We start from the raw sequence: 27,918 nt of genomic DNA, 5'->3' as shown, positions 1-27,918 counted from the left end.
CCTTATAATTGCATTTTCTTTTATATGCTATATCTAGATTCCTTCTTTCCTGACAACTCAACTCTTATGGGCTTTGAGGCAGAGCTGGGTGCATGAATGATAGAAAACCCACTCTGGGAGCTTAGAATACAGGGCAGTAGGGACAGGGCTCTGATGACGCAGAAGCCAGGTATAAACAGGAAAGAAAGCCGCATCCCTATTCATCTATACCATCTTAACAATATAGTCTAGGAAAGGAAGAGTACAGGTAATAAAACCTCTTTCCAAGATAAATGTAATGGTAGAAGGAAGTTACCTCTCAGAGATGAAACTAGTCAGTGGCAAAGATAGAACCTGGGTTTATTTTTTGACTGTTAAAATATCTCTTACCAAAAAATTGGAACAGAGGGAGGAGGAACATAGACTAGAGAATTAATTGTCTGGTTTTTCCATTGAAGAAAGTATTACTCTTTCCGTATAACTGCAATAGGAAGCTCTCTGCAGTTTATAACATTGTGAAGGGTGCTATCTCCAATTCTCTATTCACATCTAATATAAGAGGGAGAATCTAGGAGAGAGTAGAGAAGAGTGAAATTTTTCTGTTTATATAGTAATAAAGCATATTCTTGTTAAATTTTGCGGATTTATCATTAGTAAAGAAGGGCAGAATCCTTTATATGCTCACCCTCCGTGATCAACAGCATGCATTCAGCTGAGCTGTAAGGCTAGTCTGTTGAGCAAGTACCTGGATCTCATGAGCATTAATCCTGGCTTCCATGCAGCAGACATTTAATAATGGGATATGTTGTGGTCTTGTGATCTTATTGCCTTCGGTAAGCCAGGAAGTTAAAGTGGAAAATACCTACCAAAGTATAGTGCCCAGAACAAAATCGAGATCACTCAACCCCGTGAATAAAAAAGTACGTACCTAAAACTAAGCCATATTGGGAGGGGGCTGATGATGTGTGGTGTCATTTTCCCACCCTCAGTAGGAGATTTTTGCAAGTTCCTTTGATGCGTTCCCTGCTAATTTTGGAAAGAATTGAGTGTTCCCTGATGCGTAAGAGGATATTGAACAGGGGAGAAGTTCTGCACCTTTCTATTCTTTTTAAAAGCATTATAATAACAACTTAGATTTAAATTTTTATTGAGGATGTTTTGACAGTAATGGTTTGAGGTAATTGGAGATATTCCTGGATTTAGAGTTACTTAGAATATTGAGAACCTCTGAGTATGGGCCGTTATAGTTATATTTTGAACAGTAGATTCCCTAATGAGTGTTCTGATTATCTTAAACTTTTTGTTTTTAGTTGGTACAGCATTTGCCTCATCTTTATATGTGCCTTCAGTACCCCAGCACTGCAGTGAGGCACATGGCTGCTCGTTGTATAGGCGTCATGAGCAAAATAGGTACCATGGAAACAATGAATATTTTTTTGGAGAAGGTTCTTCCATGGCTGGGAGCAATTGATGACAATATCAAACAAGAGGGTGCAATTGAAGCACTTGCCTGTATCCTTTTTTATTTTGACAAACTATTCAGAAATTATATTCATTTTATTTAAGGATGACTAAAATAAAATTTATTCAAATGTGCACAGGGAATTCCCTGGTGGTCCAGTGGTTAGGACTCCGTGCTTTCACTGCTGAGGGCATGGGTTCGATCTCTGGTCAGGGAACTAAGATCCCGCAAGCTGCACAGTGCAGCAAAAACAAAACAAAACAGAACAAAAACAAATACGCACATAACCTGCCTTGTTCCAAAAAGAAACCTACTTTTTTAGATTTTATTTTGAAGTGTATTTTTATTACATTATAATACATTATAAATATATTTACATTTGATTATGAAAATATTCACACAGAAAGTCTGAAGAATTACTATTAATTTTAAGAGATCTTTTTACAGGCAAAAATTTTATGTACCTCATGAACTATTTATCTAGTAACTAATCTGTTTATTTGGTTTATAATCAATTTTTTTTCATATTAATCAGATATAGGTAGTTCTTATAAACATTATGTTCGCTTTGTTCATTACTTGGGTAGAAAATGACTAAGTATATACTAAATAACTAGAAATATACAGGCAAGCTTATTTATTTATTATTATTATCATTTTTTGCGGTACACGGGCCTCTCACTGTTGAGACCTCTCCTGTTGTGGAGCACAGGCTCTGGACGCGCAGGCTCAGCGGCCATGGCTCACGGGCCCAGCCGCTCCACGGCATGTGGGATCTTCCCGGTCCGGGGCACGAACCCGCGTCCCCTGCATCGGCGGGCACACTCTCAACCACTGCGCCACCAGGGAAGCCCTACAAGCAAGCTTTTACCAAGGGTATGGCATCCACTGACATTCTTTTCTCGAAATAACCCGAAAGATATTTCGGTATAAGAGCAAGAAAGACGGGTGGAGATTAAATCAGTTAGAAACTCTGGCTCAGAAATGCTAAAGATTACAGGAGGACTGAACTCACTGGGCCTGCTATGTCCAGTTTAAGATTGTTGAGATATTGGTGGGAAATTTGGAATTAATCTTTGACGCTGAGTTGTGCTCCCTTGCTTGCAATTGTAACTCAATTTTGGTATGGGAATTCTAGAAACTTGTAGGAATTTCTCTATGGAAAAAAGTCTTATTAATAAAGTTACCTCCAACCTTCCTCATGATGAAAATGATGAAAAACATCATTTTATCTTAATCATGAGAAAGTTACATAATGTTCACAAAGGAGTAACATTGTACAAATGCTGTTATAGTTGAATCATAGACCTTGAGGGACAGTCAGTTCTTCATAATACAGGTGAGAAAATGAGGAACTGTTTTAGAAATCATGGTCTTAGTTTGTGAAAACATCTACCTTGGAACCAGTTGGAAATTTCCTTAATAACTTACTCAGGTGTAATGGAACAACTGGATGTTGGTATTGTTCCATATATTGTCCTTTTAGTCGTGCCTGTGTTGGGAAGAATGAGTGATCAGACGGACAGTGTAAGATTCATGGCCACACAGTGCTTTGCAACACTCATTAGACTCATGCCACTTGAGGTAAGTTGAAGATACTTGGTTTATGGACTTAATGTTTTCAGTAACTTCATAGTAATTGTAACCCTTTTTAAAGAACATGTCAGGTTTAAAAAAAGATTTGAATATGTTTATGTTATAAGTGTTAAGAATTTTATGCTTTAATGGGTAATTTTTTTTTTAATACAGTGTTTTAAATAAAACTATGGTTCTGGGACTTCCCTGGCAGTCTAGTGGTTAAGACCCCACTGCAGGGGGCACGGGTTCTATTGGGGAACTAGGATCCCACATGCCACACGACACGGCCAAAAATTTAAAAAACAAACAAACAAAAACTATGGTTCCTAAAAGAATGATAATTCATTGATGCTATTCTAGAAATAGAATTGTTCCTAAGTATCCCTGGTAACATCTATGTAAAGACTCTGTTCTGAAGTTTACGTGAAAGGTAAATTTGAAAGATGGTAATTGAAAGTGTAAAAAGCAAATGATGTCTCTGTTGGATTATGGAGAAAGCAGACTAGAAGGCTGAAGTTGGAGAATTTTGGAGTATATTCATGCTACAGAAATAATATATGTGGCCAGTGTGGGAAACAGAAGTGGCTTGAAGCAAGGGAAAAGCCAGGACCCTTCCACTTAGCCACTTATATATTTTTATGGGATTTTTGTAATTCAGGAAGTAAGTATATATGCAGTTCATCCGTGGTGTAGTATGTCAGTAGCTCCTTTTAGATGTGTTATCCTTTTGGGTGTGTTTAGAGTATTACTGGCCAATAATACTCTATTTCATGGAGATACCACATTTTGTTTATCCATTCACCAGTTGATGGACGTTTGGCTTATTACCAGCTTTTGGCTATTATAAGTAATGCTGCTATTAACGTGCACTTTATGCACTTATAAAGTCTTTGTGTGGATGTATGCTTTTCTTTCTTTCCTTTAATTTATTTGTTTTATTTATTTATTTCTGGCTGCGTTGGGTCTTTGTTGCTGCGCGCAGGCTTTCTTTAGTTGCGGCAAGTGAGGGGCTACTCTTCGTTGCGGTGCACGGGCTTCTTGTTGCAGTGGCTTCTCTTGTTGCAGAGGACAGGCTGTAGGCACACAGGCTTCAGTAGTTGTGGTGCACGGGCTTAGTTGCTCTGCAGCATGTGGGATCTCCCTGGTCCAGGGCTCGAACCTCTGTCCCCTGCATTGACAGGTGTATTCTTAACCACTGCGTCACCAGGGAAGCCCCAGAACATGGATTGTTAACCACTGGACCGCCAGAGAAGTCCCTGCTTTTATTTCTTTTGAGCAGATATTTAGGAGTGGAATTACTGGATCATATCATGTTTAACTTTTTAAGAAACTGCCAAACTATTTTTCCCAGAGTAACTCTACCATTTTATATTTCCACCAGCAAAATATGAGCGTAAGTTGGATGATAGCCTCTCTGAAAAAAAAAAAATTGGCTATATCTGGTAAAGTTGAAGATTCCCATCCTAATGACCCATCAAATCTATGCTAGGTATATATCCTAGAGAAATTCAGAATACATCCAAGACACACCTTCAAGAATATTATTTATACCATTATTTATAGTAGTCTTAAAACCACTCAGATATTCATTATCTGTAGAGTAGGTATGTTAACTGTGGATTATTATACTGCAATAAGAATGAACAAAGTACAGATACATACGACAATTAGTGAATCCTTAACGTAAGATTCTATTTTTATGACGTTCAAAAATAGGCAAAAGTACATGGGATGCATACTTAGGTGATAAAGGTATAAAGAAAGGTAAAAAAGAAATTGCCATGAAAAATCAGTAAGATGATTACCTCTTGAGGAAAGGAGAGTGGGTTATCACTGGGGGGAGCTTACAGGACCTTGTAGGATGATGGCAGGGCTGTTTTCTTTTCTTTTTTTTTTTTTTTTAACATCTTTATTGGGGTATAATAGCTTTACAATGGTCTGCTAGTTTCTGCCCCATAACAAAGTGAATCAGTCATACATAAACATATGTTCCCTTATGTCTTCCCTCCTGCGTCTCCCTCCCTCCCACCCTCCCTATCCCACCCCTCCAGGCTGTCACAAAGCACCGAGCCAATATCCCTGTGCCATGTGGCTGCTTCCCACTAGCTATCTACCTTACTACGTTTGTTAGTGTGTATATGCCCATGACTCTCTCTCGCCCTGTCACAGCTCACCCTTACCCCTCCCCATAACCTCAAGTCCGTTCTCTAGGAGGTCTGCGTCTTTATTCCTGCTTTACCCCTAGGTTCTTCATGACATTTTTTTTCTTAAATTCCATATATATGTGCTAGCATACGGTATTTGTCTTTTTCTTTCTGACTTACTTCACTCTGTATGACAGACTCTAGGTCTATCCACCTCATTACAAATAGCTCAATTTCGTTTCTTTTTATGGCTGAGTAATATTCCATTGTATATATGTGCCACATCTTCTTTATCCATTCATCCGATGATGGGCACTTAGGTTGTTTCCATCTCCGGGCTATTGTAAATAGAGCTGCAATGAACATTTTGGTACATGACTCTTTTTGAATTTTGGTTTTCTCAGGGTATATGCCCAGTAGTGGGATTGCTGGGTCATATGGTAGTTCTATTTGTAGTTTTTTAAGGAACCTCCATACTGTTCTCCATAGTGGCTGAACCAATTCACATTCCCACCAGCAGTGCAAGAGTGTTCCCTTTTCTCCACACCCTCTCCAGCATTTATTGTTTCTAGATTTTTTGATGATGGCCATTCTGACTGGTGTGAGATGATATCTTATTGTAGTTTTGATTTGCATTTCTCTAATGATGAATGATGTTGAGCATTCTTTCATGTGTTTGTTGGCAGTCTGTATATCTTCTTTGGAGAAATGTCTATTTAGGTCTTCTGCCCATTTTTGGATTGGGTTGTTTGTTTTCTTGTTATTGAGCTGCATGAGCTGCTTGTAAATTTTGGAGATGAATCCTTTGTCAGTTGCTTCATTTGCAAGTATTTTCTCCCATTCTGAGGGTTGTCTTTTGGTCTTGTTTATGGTTTCCTTTGCTGTGCAAAAGCTTTGAAGTTTCATTAGGTCCCGTTGGTTTATTTTTGTTTTTATTTCCATTACTCTAGGAGGTGGGTCAGAAAGGATCTTGCTGTGATTTATGTCATAGAGTGTTCTGCCTATGTTTTCCTCTAAGAGTTTGATAGTTTCTGGCCTTACATTTAGGTCTTCAATCCATTTTGAGCTTATTTTTGTGTATGGTGTTAGGGAGTGATCTAATCTCATACTTTTACATGTACCTGTCCAGTTTTCCCAGCACCACTTATTGAAGAGGCTGTCCTTTCTCCACTGTACATTACTGCCACCTTTATCAAAGATAAGGTGTCCATATGTGCATGGGTTTATCTCTGGGCTTTCTATCCTGTTCCATTGATCTATCTTTCTGTTTTTGTGCCAGTACCATACCATCTTGATAACTGTTGCTTTGTAGTATAGTCTGAAGTCAGGGAGCCTGATTCCTCCAGTTCCTTCTTTCGTTCTCAAGATTGCTTTGGCTATTCGGGGTCTTTTGTGTTTCCATACAAATTGCAAAATTTTTTGTTCCAGTTCTGTGAAAAATCAGGGCTGTTTTCTTAATCAGGCAGTAGTTAGAGAGCTGTTTGTTTTCTAATTTATTGATCTGTACCTTTGTTTATATATTTCTCTGCATGAATATTTTTTCCACAATATGTTAAAATAACCACCGTGACTAAAAAAATACTAGACTACTGTATCAAAAGACCCAAGTGACATTTCCTGAATTGTTTCCATCCTCTGCTTCCTAGGTCTTATTCATATCCTTTAACTTTTGGGCCTTGCATCATCTTATCTGTAAACTAAGTTGATTATGCTTTGTCCCCTTGGTCTTTTTTGGCATTGAAATCAATGAGTGATGAGAAACCATCATGTGTTCTTTGAGCAAAGGAGTAGATGATGAAAGCAGTGTTTTAGGAAAATCAGTTTAATAGCTGTTTGAATGTGGATTAGAATGTAAGTGCCCCCAGAGCCCAGATCCACTGTGAGGTGATAAAGAGTCTAAACTACTTTTTTTTTAAGGGAGAATAACAGTACTTGATAACAAGTTGGCAAAGAAAAGAGATTTTGAACTTTAGAGATTGAGAAAAGATTGATAAGATTCCCTTTGATAGATGTGAAAATTACAAGGATGTGATGCATATTTTGCTTCCAGCCATGATAAAACAGATTTATCCTCCTACCTTAACGTAGAAAACCAGACAAAATGAATCAAACAATGGATTTCAGACATTGAACAACAAGGGAACAAATGAAATGCCCTAGCTTACTGCCTGGAGTGAGTTTCCAGACCATAGGACAGGGAAGTGAAACCTAAACAGAGGCTAGCAGAGTCAGAGTGCAGGGAGGACAAGATGGGTAGAATTTGCAAGGCAGAGTACCTGAGAGGAAGTAGCTGCACAGAGAGGAAGCTCCAGAGGTCCACACAAAGGCTAAGTATTCATTCATCTGGGCATATGTATGAGAATATGTTTGAGACTGGGGGGAAAAATCAGAAAGGAGTAGGTGGAACAATTCCCAGAGCTCACACAGGGTCAAGAATAGGTATTTCCCCCAAGCTGAGTCAGAGGACCTACCATATAGGGCACTGAGTACAGTCCTTAGAAGTATATTGCCTGAGTAGCAGGGCCAAATTAACCCTTGACAGAAGACTGATTTGAACCCACCTTAATAAAGCTTAAAAGCAAGCCTGAAAAGGATCAAATTGGTTTCAGGTAATTTAACTATATCCCCAAAAGAAAAAACTGTTTAACCCCCAAAAGTTCAGCACCCAACAGCGTAAAGCTTAGGACGTTTAGCACCCATCAGAAAATTAGCCAGAGGGAGTTCCCTGGTGGCCTAGTGGTTAGGATTCCAGGCTTTCATTGCCATGGCCAGGTTTCAATCCCTGCTCAGGGAACTGAGATCCTGCCCCCCCAAAAAAAGTTAACCAGGAGAAAAGTCAGTCAATAGAAGCAGACCCTGAAATGACCCAGATAATAGAATTAGTATACAAGGACATTAAAATATGCTCCATATGTTCAAGAAGGTAGAGGGAAAGCATGAGTGTGATGAGGAGCAAAATGGAAGACATAAGAACAACCCAAATTGAACTTCTTGAGTTGAAAGATATAATTACAAATAAAAACACACTGGATAGGATTAATAGCAGATTAGATGCTATGAGTTTGAAGATGCAGCAATAGAAACAAGAATGTCATGCAAGTTAATTCCTGTTTCACTTTATCTTGATTTGCTCTGTCCCATCTTCATAGGAAGAATCATGTACTTTTCAGTCAAGGATTCAGGGAATATAAACCAGTGGTTTTGATAGAAGCTTTAATTCCTTGCACTATTAGTAACTCTTGCTGCTTTTATAGGAATTGGGGTGAGGAAGATACTCAAAGGAAGGGTTCCTGGCACTAAACAGTATTTATGAATCCTAATCGTTGTTAGGAAATGTCCCTATTGTATGGCCTTATATCTGGTTGTCATTTATTAAAAGGTCCATGAGGATAAATGTTTGAAGATTTGTTACTTAAAAAGCACTGTGCAGAAAGGCTTCATTTTGATGGTTGTCATTATGGTATTAGATGTGTTAAAATGTTAGTTTCTATCTTAATTGACAAAGTTGTTAATTCTAAAACCTTTTGAGGGAATTCCCTGATGGTCCAGTGGTTAGAACTCCATGCTTCCACTGCAGGGGGCACAGGTTTGATCCCTGGTTGGGGAACTAAGATCCCTCGAGCCCTGCAGCGCAACAAAAAAAAAAAAACCTTCTGAAAATATAACAAGCAATCATCTTAAGACTCAGTGTATACACCTCACTCCTGATACTATTTCTGGTATTATAAGGAACTTATATTTTAATTGAATTTAATTGAAGTTCTTTTCTGAGAATTTTACATTTCTTAACTTTCACTTTACATTTCTTTTTTCTTTTTTTTTTTGTGATACGCGGGCCTCTCACTGTTGTGGCCTCTCCCGTTGTGGAGCATGGGCTCCGGATGCGCAGGCTCAGCGGCCATGGCTCACGGGCCCAGCCGCTCACGGGCCCAGCCATGGCTCACGGGCCCAGCCGCTCGTGCCCACGGACCGGGGCACGAACCCGTGTCCCCCACATTGGCAGGCGGACTCTCAACCACTGCGCCACCAGGGAAGCCCTCAAGGACATTCTTAAGTGAAACCAACTTTAAAAAAAAGCTGGTGTTGACCACCTAGAGGGGTGGGATAGGGAGGGAGGGAGGGAGGGAGACGTAAGAGGGAAGAGATATGGGAACATATGTATATGTATAACTGATTCACTTTGTTATAAAGCAGAAACTAACACACCATTGTAAAGCAATTATACTTCAATAAAGATGTAAAAAAAAACCTACAGCAAAAAAAAAATTATATAGTTAAAAAAAAAAAAAAGCTGGTGGATGGCTGTGAGGAATACTGCAGTGAGTACCAGTACACTTGGTGACATTGCCTTGATTCTTTCTGAGGCACAGGCAGTTTTGCCCATTATTTTTGTGCATCAGAGCAAATGTCAACACAGTGAAAAAAGTAATGTCTTTCTTTTGTTATGAAATAGTTGACGTCAATAACCCTTTGAAAAGGTCTTAGAAATCCTGAGAGGTCTGCAGACCACATTTTGAGAACCAATACCCTGGGGTATCATAACACTAAAATTGAGAAGCTCCAGTAACAGGATTTCACTTAAAATAAACTGTACAATTTTATTTGCCTCTTCATCAAGTAATGCCATGGTACTGGAAAAAATAAATTGTAGCTGTGTTCTTTAAAATATCTCAAATGTGTTTATTTAGTAGTCTCATTATAGCACTTTTAATACCTGTCAAATTCTTAAATATTTGTTTTCCAGTCTTTAAAATCATACTATTTTTGAATTGCTTTTTTCTCTGCATTTTTATATATATACATATATATGTTTTATTTTTGGTATTTTTTATAATTGAAGTATAGTTGGTTTACAATATTGTGTTATCTCTGCATTTGTATTTTGATAAGATGTGAAATGATTTCATAATCTGAGGATGGAAAAATTAATAAATAGTAGCAAATAGTTTTAATACACTTTAAAAAACAATTTTAGGCAGGCATTCCAGACCCTCCAAATATGTCAGAAGAATTAATCCAGTTGAAAGCCAAGGAACGACACTTTTTGGAGCAATTGTTAGATGGGAAAAAATTAGAAAATTACAAGATTCCAGTACCAATCAATGCTGAACTCAGAAAATATCAGCAGGTAAAGTTTTATACTTATAAATAGTGACTATTCCTTGTAAATGTGCCTTAAAGAGTTTAAAAATTGATATAGTAATTCAGTTCTTCTGTCTAGTGTCTTATACCCATTTATTTCTCATTGCCTGTAAAAATACAGATATTTTGGTCTGTGTAAACATGTTCTTTACAAGAAAAAATTTGTTATGATCTGTTCACATTTATCATTTTTCTTTTTCTCCCAACCTTTCAGGATGGTGTGAACTGGTTAGCATTTCTTAATAAGTATAAGCTTCATGGAATTCTGTGTGATGACATGGGTTTAGGAAAAACTTTACAGTCCATCTGCATTCTAGCAGGAGATCATTGTCACAGGTAATTTTAAATGTTATTTTAAAAGAAGTCTTTCAGATGCTGAGCAGTTTAAACGAACTGGTTAATTCATTGTGTTTTGCTGTCTAAAGGGCCCAGGAATATGCAAGATCAAAATTGGCAGAATGTATGCCACTTCCTTCCTTGGTGGTTTGTCCGCCAACATTAACAGGTCATTGGGTGGATGAAGTAGGTAAATTTTGCTCCAGAGAATATCTCAATCCATTGCATTATACTGGACCTCCCACTGAAAGAATAAGGTAAGAACTGTACAACCAAAAAATGTTTTATCTTTTGCTTTAAGTAGTTTGGAAGAATAAAATCGATTAAAAATGAATTCTAGTTAGCTTTTTTGGTTGTCAGACATAGGAACTTACTTATTTAAGAAAGGTGAGTGAATAATAAAGATATAATCAGTGAGACTCATCAAAATTCAAGGACTTTAGCCATTGTTAACAATCAGTTGGGCTTTCTAAGTTTTGGAGCCAGGAAACTGTCAGGAACCAAAACCATTCTCTATGCCTTTCTTGGAAGTCTTCTGATCATAGTATCTTCTAGGTGCTTCTGTTGTATCCTCATTTTCTACTCAGTTTCCCGAAGTGCTCCCTCTTTCTTCTTCTCTCTCCTCAAAAATGTTTTTTGGTCCACAGTGGCTTGCTCTAGTTGCCCTGATACCACAGAAACACTAGAGTTCTATTAGTTTTACCTTCTTTCTATCGACTAGTACATCTCTGTTCCTAAATACAAATGTTGAAGAGTGGTATATCATTGATTTCAGTTCATCTTTTTTTAAAATATATTTATTTATTTATTTTTGGCTACACTGGGTCTTCGTTGCTGCACACGGGCTTTTCTCTAGGTGCGGTGAGCAGGGGCTACTCTTCGGTGTGGTGCGTGGGCTTCTCATTGCTGTAGCTTCTCTTGTTGCAGAACATGGGCTGTAGGTGCACAGGCTTCAGTAGTTGTGGCACACGGGCTCAGTAGTTGTGGCTCGCGGGTTTTACAGCGCAGGCTCAGTAGTTGTGGCACACGGGCTTAGTTGCTCTGTGGCATGTGGGATCTTCCCGGACCAGGGCTCAAACCCGTGTCTCCTGAATTGGCAAGCGGATTCTTAACCACCGTGCCATGAGGAAAGCCCTGATTTCAGTTCATCTTTTAAAGCTTGGATAGTCATAGATTGCTGATTAGTCCATAGATTTGCTGCCCTTCTGTTAATAATAGCTAACATATATTGAGCACTTACTGGCTAGGCATTATTCTAAGCAGTTTTATTTACATTTATGTAAAATTGTGTATTCTCATAATTACCTTATGAGGTATGGGTACTATTATTCCCAGTTTGCAGATGAGGAGTCTAAGACATGGGGTCTGGGAAGAAGGTCACTCAGCTAATTAAATGAAGATTGGAACACAGGCAGCTCAACAGCTTGTACTCTTAAAGAATTTATTGTAAAAGAATTCATCCATTTACAAGTGGTAGAAGCTCAGCTCAGACTAGCTTAAGCAAATGGCAAATTCATTAATTAAATTGAGAATCTCAGGGGGTGAATTCTTGCTTCAGGTACATCTAATTTACTATTCTTCCCCACGTATAACTTGTTCTGTTGATCTCTACTGGACTTCAGTCTACTGTTGGTAGGTAAGATGACCATGGGCATTCTCCTAGCTTGGCAACTATAATAAACAGAAATCTTTTCTCTCCCATCATGAATATATCAGTACTTGAGATGACTGACTGGCCTTGACTGGGTCATGCCCCCAAACCAGTCTTTGTGGTCAGGGGATAAAATATTGTGAATGGCTTGACCTGATTAAAATGCTTCATCTCTTTGGTGACTATGAGGATGTGTGATTGATAGCTCCCCCTCTACCCCCCAGCACAACATGGAATGGTGAAGGAATAGTGAGTGCCTCCAAGGAAGAGGTGTTGGCAAATAAAGTTAAAATGACCTCCACATTTTGAGTCAGGTACCTGTCTCTTTTCTAATCAGACTGAGTTAGGGCAACAAGGCCAAGTCATAAGAAGAATGGCCTTCAGGTATCAGGGTCATGGATGTAGAGTAAGCAGAAGGGAATATTGGGCTTAGTAGGTAGATTGAAAGCACTTTATACAATGGCATCTGTGGTTTTCCCCTTGAAAGCATATTATAAACTTTGCAGATTCCCCATTTTGTAATCTTATGTATTTTTAAATACAGGTTACAGCATCAGGTGAAAAGGCACAATCTGATAGTGGCTTCATATGATGTTGTGAGAAACGACATAGATTTCTTTAGGTAAGAATTAAACTTTCTTAAAGAAAGACTTAGTATCAAATTCAGAGAGACTTAGTATTTTCCTGCCTCAAAGACTTCATATTGTTCCTGACATATAGTAAAAGATGCTAACATTTTTTGTTTTTCTTCAGAAATATTAAATTTAACTACTGTATTCTTGATGAAGGCCATGTCATCAAAAATGGAAAAACAAAATTGTCAAAAGCAGTAAAACAACTGACTGCTAATTATAGGATTATTCTTTCTGGAACACCAATCCAGGTAATTATTTACCTTTTTTTTTTTTTTTTTTTTTTTAATATTTGCCATGTGGCGAGAAGGCTTGGCATTTGACAGTGAATTAAAGAGGTTTTTTTAGTTTATAGGAATGATAATTTCCAATAATTATCTTGCTTTTATAATGGTTCATTTGGTATGTAGCAGTATGTGAGCAAACTAGGTTTTAAATCTCATATTTAAAATGTAATTTTAGGCTATGTAAACATAAGTCTTATAAGTCTTATAACATAAGACATAAGTCTTCCACATTGGCCATCTTCCTTCTGCAGTATAATACAATCTGATTTAACATTGAAAAGCTAGAGATGATTCAGAGGTGACTCATCATATAGGAGAGGTATGAATACCTGAGATTAGGAAGCAATTGAAGGAAAGAGATTGTAACAGTTTATCTTAGAAAAGGAAGGAGATGGCTGAGTATGTAGATGCCTTTAGATATTTTTGAGAGATTCTCTTATCTTCCAGAGGAATTGGTTGCAAATGTTCACATCTAGCTTGGATAGCCAAGTCTGATGGGAAGATACCCTCCATCATTCTCCAGTTGGTAGGAGGGTAGACACCAAGTGACCTCTAAGATTGCTTCTGACTCTTAAAAAAATGGTGGTTCTTTATGTATTTGTTACTTTTCTTTTAAATTTATTTTTGGTGATGGACTGACTACTAAAGTATTATGGTTTTGTCTATTAAGTAAACACTTCAGATTTTAATAACCACAAGAGAGAACGTAATTACAAACATATGAAAATTTAATGGAAGTAAGAAAAAGTACATTTAAAAGGGAAAAAGGGACTTTCCTGGTTGTCTAGTGGTTAAGACTCTGCCCTCCCAGTAAAGGGGGCATGGGTTTGATCCCTGGTTGGGAACTAGGATCCTGCATGCCACATGACACAGCCTAAATAAATAGATAGATAAATAGATAGATAAATAAATAAGAGGAAAAAATCACTCTTTAGGTTTGTTTTTTTGTGTGTGTGTGGTACACGGGCCTCTCTCACTGCTGCAGCCTCTCCCATTGTAGAGCACAGGCTCCGGACGCGCAGGCCCAGCAGCCATGGCTCACGGGCCCAGCTGCTCCGCGGCATACTTTTTAGGTTTGATATATCAAGATTTGTTTTGCTTATATGGAAACTTCACAGTATTTTAAAATTGATTATAGCTTTCACAACAAAAGAAGTATTTGTTTGCTTAAAGGCTCTCTTTTCCCCTTCCACACCTCAACAGTTTAGCTCTGAAGCTGTAAGGTGGGTGGGTTTCTGCACCAAACAGCCATGGTAGCCCATGAGCCATGGGGCAGAGCCTAGGTGGGATTAGAAGGGTTTCAGTATAGAATGGCAGCCCAGCATGGTGAGCCACTGCTTGAGCCTGGTGAGGAGGCCTTCTGGAAGGGGTAAACAGATGGGATGGTACCTTAGGATCCACACATACTGGGAAAGCATCTAAAATGAAAAAGTGTTGATTTCTTTTTTTCTTTTTTCATGAAACTCCAACAGAATTGGAAAGAACCTGTGCCTGTTCCTCATGCCCCATAAATACTGGGTAGACTTGACCTATAACCAAACTCTTCTAGGTTTTCCTGTGTTGAAGAAATGGTGGTATTGGCCAAATTTCTTAAATCTTGCTGCTAATCTGAGTCTCAAAGTTGAAAGAATCAGACATGTATTCATCTTTCTCCTCTTCTATTTACTACTTGATGGAACCTACCAGTAGGATTTAAATACCATGGACCAAGGCTTATTCTGGTGGAAGAGACTTGAAAGTTTCCTCCAAATAGGATAGAGTATTTTCTCCAAATTTTACACATTAAAATATAGACTTATAGAGACTTCCCTGGCGGTCCAGTGGTTAAGACTTTGCCTTTGCAGGGGGTGCGAGTTTGATCCCTGGTCGGGGAGCTAAGATCCCACATGCCTCATGGCCAAAAAACCAAAACAGAAAACAGAAGCAATATTGTAACAAATTCAATAAAGACTTTAAAAGTGGTCCACATCAAAAAAATCTTTAAAATATGTGTATATATAGACTTATACCCAAAAATGTGGTGATAATCTATGTCATCACAGTGGGCTTTCATTAATGTTCCATTTTTAAGTATAAGGAAATAATCCTAGTACACAAGATAACTGGTGTTCCTTTCTTATATTCAGAACAACGTTTTGGAGCTGTGGTCATTATTTGATTTCCTCATGCCAGGATTTTTGGGGACTGAACGCCAGTTTGCTGCACGATATGGTAAACCTATATTAGCAAGTAGGGATGCTCGAAGCTCCAGTCGTGAACAAGAAGCAGGTATGAAAAAGAGATACAGTTATATACTCTGTGCAAGTGAATATAATTTATATCTAACTTTTGGGAAGCCATTTAATCTTATTATTAAGAGAAATTAATAATAATAATAAATAGAATTAAGTTAACTCTCTTATTAATAGGTGTTCTCGCGATGGATGCACTGCACCGCCAAGTCCTGCCATTTCTTTTGAGAAGAATGAAAGAAGATGTTTTGCAGGATCTACCACCCAAAATTATTCAAGACTATTACTGTACTCTTAGTACTCTCCAGGTTAGGAATCTGGTGATCGCAATTGTGGTTGGTGGTGGTATGTTTATTAGGGGAATGTTTTGAACAAGCCACAAAAGTATTGAATAAAGGGGATTTAGCCTTTGGTTTGTCACTCTAATCTAGCTTCTACTTCCTTAGACTTCAGGAATACTCAGTTTCAAACAGGTGTAGATAAAACCTAAATGAATCTGTTTGGATATGTAAGTACACATTTGGGTATGTGCATTTTGAATATAGCATTAAAACAAAATCCAGTATCATAATTGCTTTGTTATATATGTCTAGTTAATTGAAAAAGTTGGAAGGCTAAAATGATACAGAAGTAAGCCAGTGTTTTATAAGGGCAAGAAGTCTGCCTATAATGTCATATCCTTGCAGCAGCATTATAGGTGTATACATCAGGGCTGAGTTGGGAAGTGGGACCTTGTCCCTTTTAAAGTATTGCCAGTAAATTTCCAAAATAAGTATTGGCTTCTGCACAGTTCTGATTTCGTACATAGAGACCATTATCAAAGGAATTTATTGTATGCCTTTCCTTGTGCAGTATTTTTGTAAGGGGAAACTGTCTCTTGTCTTAGTAAGATATGGCCTATAAGCAGAATTTTCTGTTTGAACGTTTACTTTGTGTTCTAGGTTAGTGAGCATCAGTCTGTCAGTATTAGAGTTGATTTAGTATGGTCAAATGAAAAAAAGATATACAGACATACCTGGAAAACTGCTTCTTTCCCTCCAGTGTATAGACATTTAACCTTTTAGTATTTATCTATACAACCTGAGTTTAGTGGACAGCACACTAATTTAGATGCTAAGAGCTCTGTGATCATTTATATTATCTACCTCATCTCTCTGAGCCTCCATCCCTCATTTGTAAAAATTGGATTAATATTTCTTGAAGGAAAAATTTTTAGAGGTAAGGAAATCAAGACTTTTTAAAGTTAAGTATAATAAAGAGAAGGTGCCATGTGAAGAAACCTGAGATGATATACTGGGGGTGGCACTGTAACACTTCATGAAACATGCTTAAGCAGTCTGGAGGAAGGGGGCTGGGGAGGGAAGTGACATTTGGGTTCGTTTTGCATCTGTAGGTTTTTATTCTCTGACTTCTGTTCTCTAGCACTCTAGATTCTCTTCCCTTTCACATTGTTTTAGCATATACAAGGCAGGAACCCAGACTTCAAGATAATACTTTGAACTTGGTATGGGTTCTGCAGTTAGTATCCTTTTTTAAACTTGGTCTTCTGAAATATACCTATTAGGGTCTTGACCACATAACTTCACTTAAGGAAGATTTCCTCATTTACTTGTAAAGGTTAAAGTTCTCTTTTATTGGTAATGTATTTCTCTTCTTGAACAGAGTGGAAAAATTGGGTCTAGGACTATTTGACTATTTATTTAAATATTTTAGCAGCCAAACAATGTGTTAAACTTGTTTTCTAAATGTAATTTAAAAGGAATTTACCAAGATGCAGTGGATCATCTGTAATCAAGTAGTGAAATATAGGTATCATAATTTATCTTCTTTGATGAGGGCTGATTTAAATTACTGCTTTTATTGGCCTTTGCTAGTTATGTGGGGTATTTTTGGTTTTTTTTTTTGCGGTACGCGGGCCTCACCGTTGTGGCCTCTCCCGCTGCGGAGCACAGGCTCCGGATGCGCAGGCTCAGCGGCCATGGCTCACGGATGGGCCCAGCCGCTCCGCGGCATGTGGGATCCTCCTGGACCGGGGCACGAACCCGTGTCCCCTGCATCGGCAGGTGGACCGTCAACCACTGCGCCACCAGGGAAGCCCGCTAGTTATGTTTTGAACAATTGAAAATAATTATACTTATTGCTTTCATGGGGGGAATTTTACAGGTTCAGCTCTATGAGGATTTTGCTAAGTCTCGTGCCAAGTGTGATGTTGATGAAACAGTTTCTTCAGCTGCACTTTCTGAAGAAACTGAAAAACCAAAGCTTAAAGCTACAGGCCATGTATTCCAGGTATATATTACAGTCCACTTTTTAAATGTTGTTGAACAATGTTCTTCAGTGCAGCAATTTTTACATGGAACACTGAAATACGGATTTATTTGGTTTTTTTCGGTATTGTGTATACATTCTTGAAGATAGGTAAAAGTACCAATTTAATTTATTTTCATTATTCATAATTAGTAATTAATAAGTAATTTAATATTAAAATTAAAGTAAAACCCACAATATATGTTTGTATATTACATTAAAAGAAGGGTTTTAAAATAGAGAAACTTTTATTTTCTATTCAAAAAATATTTGAACATCTACAACAAGGCAGTAATTTTTCTATAACCTCAGGGGTTAATTAAAGCAGTGGACAAAACAGACCCCTTCCCTTGTAGAGGTGAAAATTGATTAAGTAAGTAAAATATATATATCATGTAAAAGAAAATAAAGGCAAGTATGGGGTTATACAGTATAGGAGTCACGGTAGGTTGTGGTTTTCAATAGAGTGATCAGGGATGTCACTGAGAAGGTGACATTTGAGCGAAGATCTGAAGGAAGATTGAGGCATGCAGATATGTGTGTAGGGGGGGAGTGATTCCAGGCAGAGGATACATAAAGCACAGAAGTCCTGAGACACGTGATGGATGTGCTTGAGAAAAAAGAGTATCAACTCACTTTTTTTCTTTCCCTTTTGAAATATTCCACTGTAGAATACTTTCCAAACCCCCTTGTCACCAATAAATTAAATACTTGTAGCAGTTTTAAAGATAGAAATGGGGAAAGGTGATTTTGAAGGCTTATACCTCTCCCACAGTTTCTGTCATAGTGCTTACGGATACAGTTGAGACCCAAACTATAAGCCAAGTAAATGACAAAAGACAAAGGGTATGGCTGAATCAGAGAAAGAAAAAAAAAGACCTGAGGGGGTTCTGATTCTCAAACACAACCACTTGAAACACAACCACCTAGTTCCACCTTACCTTTCCCACCACCAGACCTGTTGAATCAAAATACTGTGTAGAGGGGAGAGATTTACAGATTTATAAGGTCCTCAAGAAGTTTTTATACCCACTGAAGTTTGAGAAACCTTTCTTTAGAAAATGATGTCTAGTTCTAGAATCATCTATCAGCATTATCAGGCACTTTGAGTGGGAAAGAGTTAGCTAGAAGCTAATAAATAAGACATTCTTTCACGAGAAGCTCATTGTCTAGTGGGGGAGACAGACATAAACAGTACAATTTATACAAGTTATAAATGCTGTCACAAAAATAAATACAAGTCGTGTAAGAAACACAGATGAAGACATCACAGATGAGGTACTTGAACTGTTTCTTGAAGAATGAGCAGAGGAGTAGTGAGAAGGAGAAGAAAGGCATTTTAGATAGATGGACTAGCATAGGAAAGATACTGACATGAACATTTGTGGCACGTGAAGGAGACTTGTGTATACTTTCTTCCCCTTTCTTAAAGGCATTACAGTACCTGCGTAAACTGTGCAACCATCCAGCATTAGTCTTAACACCTCAACACCCAGAGTTCAAGAGTACTACTGAGAAACTTGCGGTTCAGAATTCTTCTCTCCATGATATTCAGCATGCCCCTAAACTCTCGGCTTTGAAACAAGTAAGTAGGTCTTCTAAGTGTTAGATGTGTGTTGTACATTCTTGGTCTGTAACAGTAGGTAAATTTGCTTTTCCAAAAGATTACTGAGGTGTTTACTATTTCTTTTATTTTAAAATTTGGTTTGTTAAATTTTTGATACAGCTTTTTAAAAAATTGTGGTAAAATATATAACATAGTATATGCCGTTTTAACCATTTTTAAGTGTAGAATTCTATGGCATTAATAACATTCACAGTGTTATGTAACCATTACCACTATTTATTTCCAAAATTTTTCCATCAACCAAATAGAAACTCTGTACCTGTTAAGCAATAACTTCCCACTCCCCTTTCTGTAACCCCAGGGAACCTCGAATCTACTTTCTGTCTGTATGCATTTGCCTGTTCTAAATATTTCATGTACGTGGCACCATATTGTTGTTCTTTTGTGGCCGGCTTATTTCACTTATTTTCAAGGTTCATTCATGTTAGAGCACATATCAGCACTTCATTCATTTTTATGGCTGGATAATAGTCCTTTGTTGTTGTTGTTATTACCACCACCAGTACATTTTGTTTATCCAGTCATGTGTTGATGACACTTGGGTTGTTTCCACCTTCTGGCTATTGTGAATAATGCTGCAATGAACATTGGCTTGTTTGAGTCCCTCTTTTTAGTTCTTTTAGATACTAGACCTAAGAGTGGAATTGCTGGATTATATAGCAATTCTATGTTTAACTTTTTCAGGAACTGCCAAACTGCTTTCCACAGTGGCTGCAACATTTACATTCCCAAGCTATGTGCCAGGGTTCTGATTTCCCTACATCCTCACCAACACTTATTTTCCTTTTTTTTAAGTATAGCCATCACAATAGGTATGAAATGGTATCACACTGTTGATTTGATTTGCTATTCCTATTGACTAATGATGTTGTTTTTCATGTGCTTATTGGGACATTTGTATATCTTCTTTGGAGAAATGCCTGTTTAAGTCCTTTGACTGTTTTTTCATTGGGTTGTCTTTTGGTTGAGTTTTAGGAGTTTATATTCTAGATATTAAGCCTTTATCAGATACATGATTTGCAAATACTTTCTCCCATTCTGTAGATTGTCTTTTAACTTTCTTGGTCATGTCCTCCATGGTGTCTGATGAGAAAAGAGGTGTTCATCTCATTGAGAATCCCTTTTACATGAAGTCACTTTTGGGAATTCCCTGGCAGTCCAGTGGTTAGGACTTGGCGCTTTCACTGCCGGGGCCCGGGTTTGATCCCTGGTCGGGAGACAAAGATCCCACAGGTCGTGTGGTGGTGGTGGGGTGGTCACTTTTCTCTTGCTGTCGTCAAGATTTCGCTTTTTGTCTTTGTCTTTGAACAGCCTGATTATATGTGTCAGTGTGGATCACTGGAATTAATTTTTCTAGGAACTGCTTGCTCTGCCATTTGCTCATGTCACTCTTGGTATAGCTTTTAAAAATGGAGTTTTAAAAAATTCTGGAATTTGGAAAGGTTAAATTAAAGGAACCAATTTCAAGTTAATGTAAATGTTAATACCATTTAGTTTTTCTAGCCTTAAAAATTAAGATCTTATTGTAAAACCTGGACTTTATTGTTTTAGCTTTTTGTAGTTATTCTGGCTTAAATTTTATTGAGAATAAATAACGGATGAAGATTTTAGATTTCACATGGGCTAGTGTAGAAAATGTTATAAATGAGAGCCCCAAATGCTAATCTGCTTTTCAGGTCACAGGTAAGTTAACCTTTTCTCACCACAAAGAGAAATATTTATTTTGGTGAGACTGACTGCCTACTTTTATTGGACATCTGTGTAACAAGTGATTCTTTTTTCAAGTTGCTGTTGGACTGTGGTTTGGGAAATGGCAGCACTTCCGAGAGTGGCACAGAGTCTGTTGTAGCCCAGCACAGGATACTGATCTTCTGTCAGCTTAAAAGCATGCTTGATATAGTAGAGCATGATCTTCTCAAACCTCACTTACCCTCTGTCACTTACTTGAGATTAGATGGTAGCATACCTCCTGGTCAGAGGCATTCCATTGTTTCACGGTAAGTGGCTTCTAAAAATCTTACAAATCAAGTTATAGTCAATTTATTATTATTACTTACATAGAAGTTTGCCTCATGAAGTATCTTCTTTGGCTAGATATTTGCAAATGTGGGTTTTTTTTGTATAATTCAACCCAACTAAATCTTTACCTTTTTAAAATACAGAACTGCAGAAATATAATTGAATAGTTTGTTTAGTTAGGGGGAAAAAAGTGTGACTGTATTAGGAAAGCACTCCTAAGGGCATGAAAGAAATTTAAGGCATCAACAAAAAATAGAGATAACTACTTTCCCCTCATCTGTTTATGGGAGTTGGGGCAGGAGGAAGCAAACAAGTGGCTTAACTAAGCTCTTTATCCTGATCCCTCTGTCTCTGCTGAAAACAAGTTGGAAGCTGGCCTAGCTTGGAAGCAGAATCACTGAGTACAGTGTTTCTTACGTGTGGTCTGCTCCCTCTGCTTTGGAAATCGCAGGGGTTCATTTTTTAAAATGCATATTCCTAGGTTCTGTCCCAGGCCTGCTGACTTCAAGAGTGAGCATTTTTAACGAGCATCCCTAAGAGATTTTTAGGCACAAAACAGAGAGCCACGAAGGGACTTTGAACCCAGGTTTGACTCTGACTCTACCATTGAGGCAGTGTTCTCTTGGGCCTGTTTCTTATCCACACAGCCTGAGAGTCTCTCAAATAACAATAATAATATCTTATAGAGCTATTGTAAGAAATAACATAAAGCATATAAAGTACAAAGCCCATTGCCTGACTCAGTGAGTAATAAATGGTAGCTTAGTAATGTTAGTTTTTCTTTTTCCTAGAAGCTACCAGATGTCCTTTGTCAATATCTTCTAGGACTAGTACAATTTTAGCAACCCTCAGCACGCTAATCTTCTACCTTCCCTGACTGATCTAACCTTTCTCTACACTCTTCTGTCTCCATATGTTAAATGTTCATAGTTGGGTTTTGTCTTAATTATAATTAGTGTTCCATTTTTGTATCCATTTTGCAATTGGACTTAATTGCTAGGTATGAAATTTCTGACATGTTCTAGAATACCTTCTTTCTACTACTAAAGATGTTATGTATATTAAAAGAAGATAGTCTGAACTCAGGTGGTCACAGAAATGTCTATGTCGTGGATTATAAAGCAGTGTTCTCATTTGTGCTCTTTAATTTTTATTAAACAGTTCAGTTTCTGTTACTTGAACTTTAGGAAGAAATGTACTAATTTTATTTTTTAATATCTATGTTTTTAGGTTTAACAACGATCCATCCATAGACGTTCTCTTACTTACAACTCACGTTGGTGGCCTGGGGCTTAACTTAACAGGCGCTGACACAGTGGTATTTGTGGAGCATGACTGGAATCCCATGCGTGATCTACAAGCCATGGACCGGGCCCATCGCATTGGGCAGGTAAAAAGTCAGCACTCACAAGTGTTAACTTGTGCACTGGGAAAAATAACTCCCCCCAAAAGACAGGAAGCCTTGGTTTAAGTTCCTGCTCTTACGTTAGTAAGGGTTGTGACGTTAGGCAAGTCACTTAATTTTGTGGCACCATTTCCTCATGCGCTAAGTGAGGTGCCTGGGCTAAGAAAACCTGGGAAACTGTCCATTCCTAATATTCTGTGATCGTCTACAAACATTTTAAGGTCATGGGCACAGATAAAGAAAACACAATCCTAATTCAGTGGTAGTTAAGTACTTAGTACAAGTATGCAAGCCCTCTGACTTGGTAAATCTCAAAACTTACTTACCCATTTATTCATGCTACAGTTGCTTAACTTCTTTTTCTCATTCAGAAACGTGTGGTTAATGTGTACCGATTGATAACCAGAGGAACGTTGGAAGAGAAAATAATGGGTTTGCAGAAATTCAAGATGAACATAGCAAATACTGTTATTAGCCAAGAGAATTCTAGTTTGCAGAGTATGGGGACAGATCAACTCCTTGATCTGTTTACTCTTGATAAGGTAAAGAACTTATACAATTTGTTGTATCTTTAATGTATTCACAGACTTCCTGGGACTGCTTGGTAAAAGTATTAAAAGGAGCAGCAAAAGTCATTCACTTCAGTATCACCTAGACAACCCTTTGAGGGAATTTTTGATGTCCAGATAAAACTCTCCAGGATACTAGGGCATGTTTGAAGGTCTGACTTTCTGATTGATGTCTCCAGTGTCTTCCCCAGGTTTTCTTTCCTTAGTCCCTACCTGCTAAAGGACAGCTGTTTCTGGAGTCAGCTAGACCTGGGTCTGTGTTTCTTGCCCTGCCTCCTATTAACTGGCGACCTTAGGCAAATTAACTTCTCTGACCATCTTCAGCCTTGGCAGAATAACAATGCCTATATTACTAGAGTTATGAAAATAATAAATAGTAGCTGTTGTTGTTAATGTGGATGATGGAACTAATATATATCAGATAACAATCCATTATCAAAGGGTGCACCAGCTGGAAATATTGGTTGGTCTAATAATGTAAAACTAATAGGGTTGGATTTAAAGTCCTGTGTAGGTTCAGAAAATCAGCTGTACACTCAGTATAAATTAGGGTGAGAAATGGCCTTATATAATGCAATTAAACTAGCTGTAATAACAGAATTATAGTGTCCAAATGTGAGAGAAAGTAGTTCCACTCGACTCTGTGTGTTAAGCCACATTTAGAATACTGTCTGGTTCTGGGTGCTGCATTTTAAACAAACAGTAACAAATCAGTGAATCCCCAAAAGATGGCCAGAATGGAGAAAAGTTCTTCAATCATGTCACATAAGGGAGATTGAAAGAACAGGATCTGTGTAACCCAGAAAAAAAGGCTCAAAGAAACATGGCTTGCTTCAAATGTATTTTATTCCATTTGAAAGAATATTCTTATGGGTGACTTTCAGTGAGCAGAAACTGGGCTCAAGGGGTGTTCCAAGGAAGCAAGAACGACTGCCATAAAGGATCTTATTGGCAAAATTTGAATATGGCCTACATATGAGATCATGTTAATATACCAATATTAAATTTCCTTAATTTGATCTTTGTACTTGGGTTATGTAAGAGAATGTCCTTGTTCTTGGGATAAAGGGGCATACTATCCACAACCTACTCTCAAATGGTTTTGGGAAAGGCTGATAATTTATATATCTAATACTAACATATACACAGGTGTGTGTGTGTATATATATATATATATATATACACATACACACACACATAAACACACACAAGGGGAGAAGAATGACAAAGCCAAATGACACAGTTAACAGTGAATTCTTTGCAATGTTCTTAAAATTCTTCTCAAATAAAAAGCGTAAAATGATAAATTATTAGGGCTGTGGGAAAATAGGCTATTTTATGAGTTCACGAACTTCCCCATATTTTGAAGTATTTAACTCTGTTGAAAAAGTGCAATGTTAGAAACAACTATGATATTTTAAAGGAAAATAAAATTTCTGAAATTAATCTTTCATTTTATCTTTCTGCCAATTTTTCTTAAGGATGGCAAAGCAGAAAAAGCTGACACCTCTACTTCTGGAAAAGCAAGTATGAAATCAGTTCTTGAAAACCTGAGCGATCTGTGGGATCAAGAGCAATACGATTCAGAGTACAGCCTGGAAAATTTCATGCATTCTCTCAAATAACTATCAGATATTGTAAATGCAATTGCTGCTAGTTCAGTAACATTTCTGCTGATATTCAGCAAATTTCAAAGTTTATGGTGAACTTTTTAGCTCAATGTGTAAATAGATCTGAAGAATATTCAGCATAACGCTGGTTCTTGTTTCACTGGGGGGGAAACAAGTTATTCTCAAACATTTGCACTGTATTAAATTTAAATGTTAATGTGAAATGGTTTAAATTTTACATGCTGAATAGCTGCAGAGCAGAGGAACCAAACCAGGTTTACATGTGCTACCATGAGGTGTTCTTACTGGGAACAAGCCTCCTATCTTTACATAGTAGTCACTTTGTACAGGATAATATCCATGAGTACGTTAGTGTTCATGTACATTTTTCCTTTTAAAGAGAACTTGTTTTTATAAATGATTAAAACTAGGGCTTTTTTTTGTATAAAAGCCTTTAATGAGCCATAATTTTAAGAATAATGACTACAATACTGGTCACTCTTGGAACATGAAAATCTTAGACAATTAATTGAACCAAACCTTTGGTGGAAACCTTTATATATTTAATGCAAAGGCATAGTGTTGTTCAAATCTTTAACATCATTTTGTTAACTTTTAAAACATCAACTATTCTAAATACAGGTAATGTTCTATTTAAGGCTATCATAACATCCTATTAAGAGGGTGTTCTTTTAATTTATCTAAGGGCTAGGATATAGCCAGATTCTGAGGACATATCTACTCAATAGGTTTCAATCGTGTGTGTGTGTATATATATATATATATATATATATATATATATATACACATACACATATATATATATAAAATATATATTTTTTGTAACTATGAACCTATACAGTTTTCCAGAAGTAGATTTTACACTGTTTAGAATTTCAAAACCTATGGTGAAAAGACTGTTTATCGTAGTAATGCATGACTGTAGCATAAAAGGGAGAAATGATTCCTTTATACACACAAACATACATAAATACACATATCTATATGCACAGATGTACCTATCCTGCATCCGAAAGGGTGCTTGGTATTGGCACTAAAATCATGTAGTTATACTGGGCAGCAGTAATTGGGCATGAAGCTGATTAGTGTTAGAAAAGTGAGCTCAATAGTGAGGGTGGGTATATGTATATAGATATGCATGTATGTGTATGTATATAATTTTATATATTTCACACATAAATTAATACATGCCTGTGTGCATATATATGTATGGGATATATTTGTATATACATGTACAGGAAATAAACATCCCCCAGGTTTGTGGCTGGCCATACACACACATAGGCATTGGTTTCAAAACCATCAGACCTCAGCTGTAAAATAACTTTTTGTTAAAATAAAGTTATACTGTTCTGCAGCATTTAGACATGGATATGTGTCACATTTCAGTAGCTTTGACAACCATACTGTAACATTAAACATAGCATTCCACAAGAGAATAAAAAAAGATTTAACTGTAAAAATATGTGCAACTGTGTGTTATTTGTAGGAAGTGATCACTAGAAAAAGCAAAAGATTATTAGTTTAGATATGGTCAAAAAATGCTCAAGATCTTTTTTCTTACTAATTAAATGGTTATTTTTTCATTATTTAGGACTTATAGTCAAATTTGGTGGAAGACAAAAAGGAAATTCTTGACTTTATATAGAATATCCACTGTACATAGCACAGAGAAGCTGTCTGAGAATGTGACCACTCAGAGGCAAAAGCGGGGGGACTATAAGAGCATAATAGAAATTACAGAAAAGTAACAGCGTTGCATCACATATCTGTTCCAAATATTTAATCCCAGTACAATCGTATACCTCCCGATTAAAGGTAGACCTCCTAATTTCCCAGAACACATGCTGGCATCAGTGGACTCTAAGTGAAACTGATTGCAGGAACATCTGTTATCAAGTGTCAGAGTACTCAGTGTGAATCTACGAAGCAAAAACTTGAGTTGTGTCAATAAACAAAATATTTGCTAGTCACACAAATCAGTGTCAGACATCAAAAACTACCTCCTGCTTAAAGAAAGGGTTCCCACCGGTCTCTAGTAAGTTCCCTTAAACCAGTGAAGTTCTGTTGAAGAATATAGGGGCTGATATCTGTGTAGGGACAGCAGCCATGGTTTCAGGCTTACAGGAGAAAGTGGAGCTATAACTTAATCCTCTCCATAAAGCCACAAAGAGTTCACGTATTGAAACAGGACTAGTAGAACTGTCCAAGAGCCCAGAATCACAAAGTCATCTGTGAGAAATCAGAATCCCAGAATACCTGTACCAAAGGTAAGTAAGGTTGGGTTATTTTAAATGTATAGCTATAAGAACCACAAATTAAGAAAATAACATATCAACTCTGGGACCCTAGCAGAAGCAAACAAAACTGCCCTATAGGAACAGTTTCAGATAGGGTCCCTTAGGATTGCCACAGGGAAAAGCTTCTAAGATTAAACTCACACACACACAATCTACAGGAGGCAATGAACTACCAGGAGGAAGAGTCAGCAGATGCAAATAGGAAAATTCGTTATTTCAAAACTGCAAATAGGGACTTCCCTGGTGGTCCAATGGTAAAGAAACCACCTTACAATGCAGGGGACGAGGGTTTGATCCCTGGTCAGGGAACTAAGATCCTACATGCCACGGGGCAACTAGGCCCGCGCCACAGCTACTGAGCTCACACGCCACAACTAGAGAGCCTGCGTGCCACAAACTACAGAGCCCACGTGCTCTGGAACCCACGAGCCACAACTACAGAGCCCATATGCCCTGGAGCCTGCACGCCACAACTAGAGAGAAGCCCACGTGCCACAACAAAAAGCCCACGTGCCACAACGAAAGATCCTGCATGCCTCAGCGAAGATCCTGCGTGCTGCAACTAAGACCCAGTGCAGCCAAGAATTAAATAATCTTTAATAAAGTTATTTTAAAAAA

General features: G+C 37.6%; 1 protein-coding gene across 2 annotated transcripts in view; it reads left to right on the top strand.

Annotated features, from left to right (window-relative positions):
- BTAF1 (B-TFIID TATA-box binding protein associated factor 1) overlaps positions 1-26,472 on the top strand; it is a 95,523-nt gene extending 69,051 nt beyond the window's left edge. The window contains exons 24-38 of one of the 2 annotated variants that reach the window (XM_030865075.2): positions 1,290-1,491; positions 2,877-3,025; positions 10,139-10,291; positions 10,520-10,641; positions 10,731-10,898; positions 12,837-12,914; positions 13,046-13,175; positions 15,338-15,479; positions 15,620-15,750; positions 17,606-17,731; positions 19,182-19,334; positions 21,162-21,373; positions 22,626-22,785; positions 23,172-23,342; positions 24,851-26,472. In XM_030865075.2, coding sequence (XP_030720935.1) covers positions 1,290-1,491; positions 2,877-3,025; positions 10,139-10,291; positions 10,520-10,641; positions 10,731-10,898; positions 12,837-12,914; positions 13,046-13,175; positions 15,338-15,479; positions 15,620-15,750; positions 17,606-17,731; positions 19,182-19,334; positions 21,162-21,373; positions 22,626-22,785; positions 23,172-23,342; positions 24,851-24,994 — 2,241 coding nt within the window. In that variant the 3' untranslated portion in view covers positions 24,995-26,472. The remainder of the gene's footprint in view (positions 1-1,289; positions 1,492-2,876; positions 3,026-10,138; positions 10,292-10,519; positions 10,642-10,730; positions 10,899-12,836; positions 12,915-13,045; positions 13,176-15,337; positions 15,480-15,619; positions 15,751-17,605; positions 17,732-19,181; positions 19,335-21,161; positions 21,374-22,625; positions 22,786-23,171; positions 23,343-24,850) is intronic. The other variant, XM_030865077.2, reaches the window with a different exon arrangement.
- The last annotated feature ends 1,446 nt before the right edge of the window (positions 26,473-27,918 follow it).

Source organism: Globicephala melas, chromosome 16 (genome assembly GCF_963455315.2).
Source record: "Globicephala melas chromosome 16, mGloMel1.2, whole genome shotgun sequence".
Classification (NCBI taxonomy): Eukaryota; Metazoa; Chordata; class Mammalia; order Artiodactyla; family Delphinidae; genus Globicephala; species Globicephala melas.
This window is presented reverse-complemented; position numbering and strand designations above follow the sequence as displayed.